This window comes from Alosa pseudoharengus, unplaced genomic scaffold (genome assembly GCF_046254945.1).
Source record: "Alosa pseudoharengus isolate Yale_2024_CS ecotype anadromous, Long Island Sound unplaced genomic scaffold, YU_APseudo_1.1 YU_APseudo_1.1_scf_3, whole genome shotgun sequence".
Classification (NCBI taxonomy): Eukaryota; Metazoa; Chordata; class Actinopteri; order Clupeiformes; family Clupeidae; genus Alosa; species Alosa pseudoharengus.
Window position 1 is genome coordinate 18143743 of NW_027468718.1, and position 11107 is coordinate 18154849.

The 11107-nt window shown below is 45.4% G+C and overlaps 1 protein-coding gene across 3 annotated transcripts in view; it reads right to left on the bottom strand.

Annotated features, from left to right (window-relative positions):
- Positions 1–10767, bottom strand: part of man1a2 (mannosidase, alpha, class 1A, member 2) — a 111795-nt gene extending 101028 nt beyond the window's left edge. For 2 of the 3 annotated variants that reach the window (XM_076263417.1, XM_076263415.1), the window contains exons 1-2: positions 9947–10767; positions 8779–9260 (exon numbers count right to left, since the gene is read on the bottom strand). In XM_076263417.1, coding sequence (XP_076119532.1) covers positions 8779–9092 — 314 coding nt within the window. In that variant the 5' untranslated portion in view covers positions 9093–9260; positions 9947–10767. The remainder of the gene's footprint in view (positions 1–8778; positions 9261–9946) is intronic. The other variant, XM_076263416.1, reaches the window with a different exon arrangement.
- Between the last annotated feature and the right edge of the window lie 340 nt (positions 10768–11107).

Genomic DNA, 11107 nt, shown 5'->3' on the forward strand with positions numbered 1-11107 from the left:
CAAAAACACTCATGCCTGAATATGCATGCGTGCACGCGCAGGCAGGCGCACACACACATACATGCACGCACACGCACACGCACACACACAAACGCCTGCATGTATGCATATATGCCCAAACACAAACAAGCAAACAGTAAAGGTCTTCTTCTGAGCCTCTTGAGAGATTGAGGTTAATGTGGGTGCAGGTAATGCAGCTCAGACTCTTGAGTAAGGGCACATTAGGACTGCAACACCGTAATACCTCAGTCCCACTGAGAACCTTCTCATTCAGGCTACTGATGTATATTCTAACTGTATGGCATTGTTTGGGTATGGGAGCAAAATGCTACAGTTGAACTGTTCATCTTGCTACAGTTGAACTGTTCATCTTTCACCTGAACAATTTTCACTACACCAGCTGCAGTGGGCATTAATAAGCATTGGATTAATGTGTTAGAGAAGGACAAAGGAGACGGGGGACCTCTCCCCCTACATTCACCGCATTGATATCAGAGCAAATCTGATGATAAACACAGCAACGTTTTTGAGCAATCTTGCAGGGGAATGGTTGTGGTTCTGGCACATTCCTACTGATTTTCACCAACAATTTGTTTTCTAAAGAACCATCAGCAGGCAAAGTTTCATGATCATCAGAACATATGGAACAGGTTGTGTGGTTGCCCAGCAACATTGCTCCAAAAGTTCATCATGTATCATCACCTTAAGCCTTTTCATCTCCCATGATCTCCCATAGGAGCGTCTCATGTCTTTGTGATGCAATTTAACATCCATCCATGCATGCATCCATTTTTTATCCGTAGTTCTCACCTGATACATTAGCTAGTTCCGCGTGTGAAAAATGGGCTTCTGTCTGAAGAAATGAAGAAGCAGGAGTCGAAATGTGCATACCAGGACTGTGACTGTGTGGCATTCTCACAGGAAGGCATTAGTCTCCTTCCTGGTTTCTGTGTAATACAGGGCACCTAAGCATGCATTACTTTAATATCTATAGGCCTAGTTTCACTAACCTTGACGCCAGGAGACTTATGCCTCCCATGACAACTAGCCACTACTCCAGCAACACGGTGATAACCTGGTGATTAAGCTTGGCCACCGCATAAGCTGATCTCCATGTACATACTCAGCAGCAGCACTAAGGTAAACTTGACATCAATCCCCTTAGCCCTGGTAGAGCCAAGGAAGAGCCCATGGAGGGCAGGGGTAAAGAAGAGCAGAAGTGCAGAGAGGGAAGAGCCCATGGAGGGCAGGGGTAAAGAAGAGCAGAAGTGCAGAGAGGGACAGCCCATGACAGTGTAAATCCGACTGGAGAAGTACAAAGTGCAAGCAGAGAGAGACACGACAACAAAACAGAAATGTAGTGGGGAAATGACAGAACTGAAGGGGTGTCTCTTGTTTCTTTTCAGTCAGATTTATCCCAATCGCATTTAGCCTTGTTCTAGCAGTGCATTACCACAAGCAAAGCATGGGATTATACGATACGCAATTTGTCTTTTTCCTTAAGAGAGTCCTACTCTTGTCATCTTCATTCATTGCTGTTGTTCTGAGGCGCGGTTAACACTTGTTCAAAGCTGCTTACAGACCAGCTTTGATGAGCAGTTATTCTAACCAACCGTGCAGGACAAACTCATTTCAAAGAACAACCCCAGTGTAGGAAAACCAGTTTGAAACAGTAGAAGGCAGCAGAAGAAGAATCTGCGATCGTCTGGCATTTCAATAGGCAGGTTTGGGGAAAGGTGTTGTGAGAATGGAATGTTGCTCACTGTCAAGGAGCTGCAGTCATTTTCTACACCGGCCTGACCAGAGGCACTGTGTCCAAATGAACTTTACACAAATACCTGCAGCATGACTGTCATAGACAAGGAGGGAGGGAGGGAGAGAGAGACACCTGGGAAGGTGAGATAATGAAAAAGAAAATATAAAAGAATGTGGAACAAAAGAGCACAGAGGAAAAGAATGCAATGGCAAAATCGGAGGGGAGGAAAAAGGAGGATGTAGTAGAGATGATGGAGAGAGAGAGTATGATCAAGAGGCGGATGGAGACAGTAAACGGTGACACAAATACAGACACACACACACACACACACACACACACACACACACACACACACACACACACACACACACACACACACACACACACACACACACACACACACACACACACACAGTCTCACTGTCTTGTTCACCCCTCTACAAACACACACCAGAGTGGGGAGATGATCTCATCGGGAGGAAGGCTGGCACTAATGAATTCTCCAGTCTCCAGAACATCTACTAGGCACACACACACACACACCACCACTTAAAAGCTGATCTACTGATGAGGCAAACCACACATACACAAGAAACTCATTTAAGTCTACCATAAGGGATTACAAATAAATTGTGTGTGTGTGTGTGTGTGTGTGTGTGTGCGCGCAATTACACGTGAACACAATGAGGAACTGGCAGCGCGACTGCGTTTTAAAGAAAACTCCGAACATAACAGATTAGCAAGCCTCAGCCGCTAACATCATCAGTGCTGACAGAGCTAGCGGTCATTCACAGGGGCCGGGTGGCTAAATATAGACACAGACAAGGGCCACAGCTGGGACACACAGACTCTCACACTCACATTCACAATAAGACTCACAAGATTACCTGCAGCCTCCAAGCAGAAGAACATATAGCCTATACATTATACACTTGCATCTACATAATGCACACACCATATGGACTACATTATGCATTATACAGCATACATTATACATGCATGAATATTCTCAGTGCGCCAGCGCTGTTCTAGGAACAGGTTTTTCCATCAGCTCACAGTACATGGTAGTGGATGATGTATGCTACAGACGGCAGAGAGCTCCTCTATACGGCTGAGGTGAGAGAGGGGGGAGGGGAGACTGAGGCCGAGCATGTGGGCAAGTGGCTGACCGGAGAAACCGCAGCTTAGGCGTTGGGTGTCTCGTCTGACTGAGGAGTGTAGTCTGTGTATGTGTGTTTGCAAGTGATAGAGAGTTAGTGAGAATGTGTGAAAAAGCAAACCAGAGTGAGAAAGAGGGTCAATAGTGCAAGAGCATGCACAGTTCTGTGCAAAAGATTTAGGCATTTTTCTTTAACATTTATTTATTTTATTGCGCCTTAGTATTCTCATGCATTAGTTATTCTGCCTGCTCTACAAAACTATGCTGTAAAATTATGCATATCATTTTGAAAGCATCCCATCGTCACACATGCCTCAGACCTTTGCAGACTTTGGCCAGGGTTAAAAGGGCAAGGGTCAAATCAGTGGCTGCCTGGGATTTGTTTTTTTATTATTGTTTGGACATTTAGTATCTCCTTAGAAATCAACCGTAATAGACATTGTCATACGTGTTTATACCAATGTCGGTATCTTTGTGATCTCACCTTGTTCACTCGTCTTCGTAAAGTTGTATTAAAAAGTTAAATCACAAACAAGACAACACATGGATGCAATTTAACATCTCAGCAGAAGGTGATTTCCACAGGAAGAGAGCCGAGGGCCAAGCAGTCGGACCGGACCAAAAAGGGCTCCCACGACGTTGCCTGAGAGACGGCGGAGACTGACAGCTCTCAGACGTCTGATGACAGCAGTGACCGTACAGCTCGTCGCCTCGGGCCAATTCCTGAAAAACGGGCTGGTGCTCACGCAGATGATGAGTGGGCAGTAGCGCGTACCAAGCGAGCCCCGAGTTTCAGCCACGTGCGTGTGTGCGTGCCTCAAACAAAACATCTCACCACTCCGGACGCACATATCCTTGGATTAGCGAGCGAGCGCCCACCATCTTGGCACAAGACCAGCAAAGAGAGATGGTTCTTCATTAGGTTCTTTTTTTAGTAGGTTTAGTTCCCATGTTAAGGCTTTGACTACGCCAAGGAATGCTTTTCTTGGCAGGTAGTGTTTTTCAGAACTAGAAATGGTTCCTCAGGGCCTCAAATTACAGTAGTACTGTATAAAGTTCTAAATAACCCCTCAACGGAGAGTTCTAAATAGATTTAGGCCGACTTTTGCAGAGCTAGACCTCGCAAAACCACAAGAACCAAGCAAGCCGGTCTTTTGCCTTTCCCAAGGAGAGCAGGCTTTTAAGCCTTGCACAATTGCCCCACATACTGTACATTCACTAGCCTGGAAAATCCAGACCCTGATAATCTAGAAAGATTAAGGGTCTGGCCAAGAACAATGTAATGGCCCAACTCGAGGGGCGGCAACAAGCATGCATTTAAAAATCTCACTGCACGCAATCGGATAACACTACGACCAATGTGTACTGTCCTCCAACGTTGCAGCGCTGTCTTCATCAGTTTAGCTGGTTACCCGGAATGTTGGGGTAAAAGTAACATGCATCATTGCTCATTGCCAGTGTCTCGCAGAGACAATTCCATTGGATTTCCAGGGTATACATTCACTGCTTTGGGTTTGGGGATTAGCACAGGGTTTTTCTGTTAGCGCGACATGTGGGATTGCTTTGTTTTTCATACACTAAATTACGGTGACGAAAGGAACGGCCGGCCACAGGCCACCATGCCGTCACTACACAATGGAGACACACGGAGACACACACACACACGCGTGCACGCACACATACACACGCACACACACAAAAAGCTCAAGGTGACTGGCGTATGAATGGCCTTGATGAATATTCACACGGATAGGCCTATTCTTGTAGCAGTGCGTGGGTTGGCCATGAGACAACATCACTATTACGAGATAATCTCACCGGCACTCGCTCGATGTGTAACTCTCACTCACCCACCCACACACACACACACAAAAAGCCTTTTCTTCATTTCCATGAGCTAATCCCAACTTTGATACACACAGAATCTATTTTATATGGCAAATGTATGTGTGTGTTTTTTACTGTGTGTATCCTAAGGTGAGTGGGGGATTAGAGTGGACATGGGCTCTGTTGAGGCAACATAAGGCCTGAGCGGGCCTGAGAGTCGGTGCTGCTGGAGAATGGCGGGAGTCAGAGAACAGTACTGTATGTTCTACTCCACAATCCTGCTTCAAGAAGCAAGGCCTGTATGTACAGTAGTAGGCGCTATTATGGGATGGAGAGGGGCTTGGCCAATGGAAGCAGAAATAAACTGATGCAAGGAAATGTTCCGGTGAACCTTGATCTGACATATAACCCACTGCATGGACTGAGAAGGACATACACACACGTACACACACCTTGCCTACCTGTTCCCTTTTTCTTTGTCTCTCACTTCCACCATTTCCCTTTCATTTATTATATTCTCTCTCTCTCTCTTTCACACTCTCTATCCCTTCATCTCCTCCATCATCCTGAGGCACCTTCAGTGCCACAGCTCCTGCAGCAAAAGCAGAAGTGTGAAGCAGGAGCAACACATCCCATCACTAACGATGCATGCATTCTCTCTCTCTCTCTCTCTCAAACTCAAACACACACAACCCGTCAACTCTGTCTGACCTCAAAAAAAGCACTCCTAGCACAAAAAAATGGATGAAACAGTTAAAAACAAGGGATGGGCATCGCCAGGGACATTGTCAGAATTAGGCCTAGATGTTATGCCCCATTCTTCAACATTTTATGATATTATTTAAAGCCAGCGTACGGTGCAGGTGCCCCAGCCAGGGAAACTGGTCGGCCGCTAATACCTTGCTGTAGCCGAGTCAGCCTTAAACACATGCTTAAAGCACTGGAGATAGGTCCCAGTAAGCCAGACGGAAAGAGGAAACAAACAAACACACACACACACACACACACACACACACACACACACACAGCATAAGCTTACAAACACACTTTGCAGATATGCCAAAACTTTCAATTTAAAAGTACTACCGTATGCAAAAACTTTAATACATAAAATTAATATATTTGAATAACATTGAAATAAAAAGAAAAGGGGAAAAAAGAAAAGGAAAAAACTAATCTAAATCTATCACAGCTGAGCGTAAACACACACACACAGGCATGTGGGCCTCTGACCTGGTTTTGTGAACTCTGCCCTCTCTGCCCACCTCGCTCCAGTTGGCATTCATGCCAGCCGCTCCGCGACTGCCGTGGCCGCTGCCATCTTCACTCACCAGAAACATAGTGACCCTACCCCCACTCCAACACACACACACACACACACACACACACACACACACACACACTAGTGCCTACAGTCCAACAACAACGTGTCAGGGTTTCACACATTTTTTTGTGGCTTTGAAATAACAGACAGGAGTTTTAAGTCAAGCCGTGTACACTCTATTCAAATGGCTGCCACAATGACAAAGGCTGCATCACTGTCCTCTGGAGCCCAGCTATTCAGGTCAACCACCAGCATCACAAACCCCCGATCCCAACAGCCTCCACTGCAAATACATCTGTGAGGAAACCGCAACCAAGGAGGTCGAAGTTCTACCCCCTTTTCATAACACTCTCCCACACACACACACACACACACACACATACACACACACACACAGACACACACACACAGGCAGACAATGCTGGTCAAAACAACACACCCCTTCCTCTGTCACTCACACACTAGCACGTACACACAATGCTGGCCTAAACATCACACATTCTTTCACAATGCATGCAATGGTGGCCTACTTCTGTCCTTGCTCTGGCATTATCAAGTCCAGCAGGTACCTTCCACACAGTAGGAAAACACCAGGACTCCAGGCAGTGTGTGTGTGTGTGTGTGTGTGTGTGTGTGTGTGTGTGTGTGTGTGTGTAAGAGAGAGCAGACAGAGAGAGTTCATAATGCAGCCTCGAAGAGCATAAAAAATTAGTACTGTCAGGAATTTGACTAATTAGCCTATACAATCAGATGAAGTGAGTGTGCATGTGTACGTGTCATGTATATGTGTGTATAAAGAATAAGCATCTCCATGGTTCTCAAAAAACAAAAAAATCAATATAGTTACGTATTTGTGTGCATGGTGAGTGTGTACGTGTACGTGTGTGTGTGTGTGTGTGTGTGTGTGTGTGTGTGTGTGTGTGTGTGTGTGTGTAACGTGTGGTGGTGCATTACATGTACAGGTCTTTCTATTGTTTGCGTATGCCTACAGGTGAGTTTAACTAGTGTCCTATTCAGTGTGTTTCTGCATCACACACACTGGTGGACACAACGGGGCTCCTTGTCGTGACTGAGCAGAGTGTGTCAGAGTGTGTCTGCCTGCATGTGTGTGTGTAAAACCGTGTGTCTGTGGGGAGCACGTACTGTAACATGAAAATTAACCTCAAGATTGCCTGATGATAAAAAAAAATAATATAACCCCACAAATATAAGTATATATACTCTTTTGATCCCGTGAGGGAAATTTGGTCTCTGCATTTAGATGTTAGGCGTCTTGCTCAAGGGCACTTCAGCCGTGCCTACTGGTTGGGGTACGAACCTGCAACCCTCCGGCTACAGGTCTGAAGTGCTAACCAGTAGGCCACGGCTGCCCAAATATCACATTTGTGTGGACAAAATATGAACCAACCCAGTGATTACCTGAAGAGGATTAAACTCTATGCTCCAATTACGCTAATCCAATTCACAACAGCGGCTCTGCAATTACAGATCCTGAAGCAGTCATTTGGTTTGTTATGGTTCTTCTCGTCTCGTCATGGGGACCATAGCCAAGTACTTAAAATCACAGCTCCAGCTAACTATCATCGTTTCCAATCACTCACTCAGCCAAGCTGCATCTTTCTTTTCCCTGTCCACCAATCGGAGAGCTACTGCAATTGTGTAATGGCGGTTGGGAAGCTCCTATTGCCCTCATGGGATATAGGGACACTGGAGGTCCTGTAGATCTTACAAAATGGATTTTCCCTGTTGTGTGGTGCTGGAGATGGTGTCTGGATAAAGAGGAGGCCAGTAAGCCAGTCAGCTGGCCACAGACACAACGCACGCACAGACACACACACACACGCAGTAGAGTGAACGCTGAGAGATGACCACCTCCCACCCGCCTGTGTTTTCTGAATCAGCCAGACAAGAACCCAAAGGGTGATCGGACGGACAGGCCAGCCTGTAATACGGACCATTCAGCTGATTGAAATTGGGGGAACATCAGCAACCGAATGCCTGGGCGGGCGACTGACTGGGCTTTGACAGATGGAATGTGTCTCGTTAACGTGTCATTTAGCTGAGTGACGAGTGACATCCCGCCCCACAATCACAACCGGAATCAGCAGCATGCCATCACCTGACAAATTGACGACATGTTTTAGACAGAAAAAGAGGGACAGGTGAAATATGACCATATTAAACTGGACTCCTGTTACTGCTCCATGGCTGAGCGGCTGCATTGTGTAGCATCACCCACATCTGAAAAGTGTGTGTGGGGGTGTGAGTGTGTGTGTAGGCAGTACTGATAATTCTGCATATCAAATATGAATATCAGTGTTACAGTAGCCTACAAACAACAAGTTTTTTTACACACAGGGCCATCTTATTGTATGGGGCTCTGTGGTATCCTCTCAATTAGTGATGAAACTACTGCATAACATTGCAGTGCTTGCTTTTTTACTACATTTTGGAGAGTGTCTGAAAACACTAATAGCCTGAAGAAGGTTCCCCACCTCGGGAACAGACTGACACTTTGGTAGACCAATAACCCTGACCGCTCCATCATTCATTTGGCACCATGGAAAACCTGGTTCCAGATATCAGTTCGAGATTTGAACATCCCCTAGGTCTGGATTCTTATTATAGTCCTCTAAAATAAATGGCATATATTCACACAATAACACTGTACACATTACAAACTACATCGAGAAATAAGAGTGGGGGTCTTACTTGTGTCGGTGCTCGTCGTGTCCTCCGGGACCATGTATGATGACCTGGCCGCCGCTGTGCTTGCCTTCCTTCCCGGGTTCGATGTGCGGGATCAGCACGTCCTCCAAGCCCAAGTCGAAGCGCTTCTGTTTGGAATTATCCGGGAGAAAGAAGAACGCTCCAAAGCATAACGTGATGAAGGCACTGAGGATGAGGAGGAGGATAAACTTCTCGGAGAGCCGCAGGGTGGCCCTGTGGTGGGGAAACGAGGACGCACCCGGCGAGAGAGTCGGTATCCTGCGGCCCGAGAGAGGCAAGAGAGCCGGTGTGGTCATGTTTTGTATTCTAATTGGAAACTGAGGGGACAAGTGTCAAGGTTATCTTGCATACGCCGCGCTATTATCTCATTCCGGCTAATGTGTGCTCAGATTCCAAATTCGTGTCGGTCTCCTTGACTCCAGGCACGACTTCCCATCAGTTATAATGTTATGTTCTTCATCATCCTGGAAACAAGGGGGAAAGTAACATTAATCAACTGGAAATTAGCCTCCATTCACCTTCTCGCGGATGAGCCGCTGAAAGCTTCTAGAATAGAGAGGTATTTACTTTCCAGTAGCAAGTAAAAACAAAGCTGACCATTACTTTATGCTTCTTTTAAGAAATCCAAATGAATCTCTCCAAAAATATATCGCGTTGTATAAGGCAGACAAGGTGCTACGCTGACTCAACAGTCTAGTTAGTTAGTTTGACAGGTAACAACGAGCTCAAGCAAGACAAGTGACGCCACGTAGAACACCTGCTGGCACACGTGATACAGGTTACCACAAACATAGGACGAGATAAGTAGGTTGGCCTTAGCAGTAATGCGTCTGATTCAGTTGAAACTCTTATTCGAAATAAAAGAAGGAAGACGATATGCTTTCGATTTGAGTGCTGTCGTCCTCCACTTTTGATTACATTTGGGAACCATGCACGAGCTACTTCACTGACTCATGATAGCCTATCGCAAGATCTCTGGCTACCCCCTGCACAAGCCAAGTGCCATTTTGCAGGATCAACCATTCATACGGTTTATCGGGCTAGTTACAGCCTAAATAACAGCAAACTGTAGCTGTCCATTACCTTAACAACATTAATGACCGTCTTTGAGAAGGACGCAATGCGCTAGCTAGCTAATATTTCCACTTACCGTGAAAATCATTCCGACATTGCCGACTGATCCATGGACCTTAATAGTAGATTCAGACGTCAAGTTTAACAAAAAGACAACGAGATTGCACGCGCTATGAGGTTAACTGTGTGTTCGCTGGATTTCCTGGCTATCGGGTAGATGTCTAGATTGTTGGACACAAGTGGCTTCCCCTTCAAAAACATCGAAAAACAAACAACAAACTGAAAAATGTAAATCCAAACGACAATCGCATTGCCAACAGGCTAACTGTGTTCCCACGACGTTCAGTTGCGATAATCAATAACGATATTCTCTTACCCGAGTGAATAATAAAGTTTCCGTTACATTATGCTGGCGGCATAAAACATCAGTTGGGTTGAATATCTCAATGTATTGAGAGCCTCTTTCCAACAGGCCTGCGTCGCTGATAACCGTGGTGTCTCCAAAGAATGGCTGGATGACCCGCCGATTCGATTAGCCAGTGTATTTACAGTCAAATCGGCTGCGCGACAAAAAATATATCTGCGTTAATATGTCCGTGCATAAATGCTACTACTAGGTTTCCTCATTAATACCGATTCACCGGCCTGCATTGCTAGATACTGCGCCTTTTCCAGTAAAGGCATCTAACGTTAGCTTGCTGTTTTGTAGCAGACCGTTTCTCTGCGCATCATCTCACATGTGCTTGTGGGTAATTCGGCGGCTCACGTTAAGAATCCAATATGACTCTTTCACAAATCAGTTTTAGAATAATAGAACTATGTCCATCGTTTCAGGTCTGTCCGCGAAGGGATCTTCAGCTAGTTTCCACCTCCCTTATTTCATTATGTGCGCCGCTAGTCCCTTATGTCCAGGATGTTGTTACTGCAACGACTGCTCCTCCCCTCGGTCCTCCAGCATCCCATCAACTGCCGTTTGGTAAACTTAGGGAGCGTCTAGCAATTATGAACTAATATGAATAATGTGAAATGGCTGCATTAACTAAATATTGAATGGTCGACACGTAGCCTAGGTGAAATACAATTTCATTTGGATCATAGATAAAAGTCAACACTGTAAAATGTATGTAATAAATAAATAAATAATATATATTAATCCATCTTAAATAAAATCCATTATTACCCTTTTCATTAATCTTTTGTGGAAAAAAAACAATGTCTTCTCTGAGAAAGCCCCCAT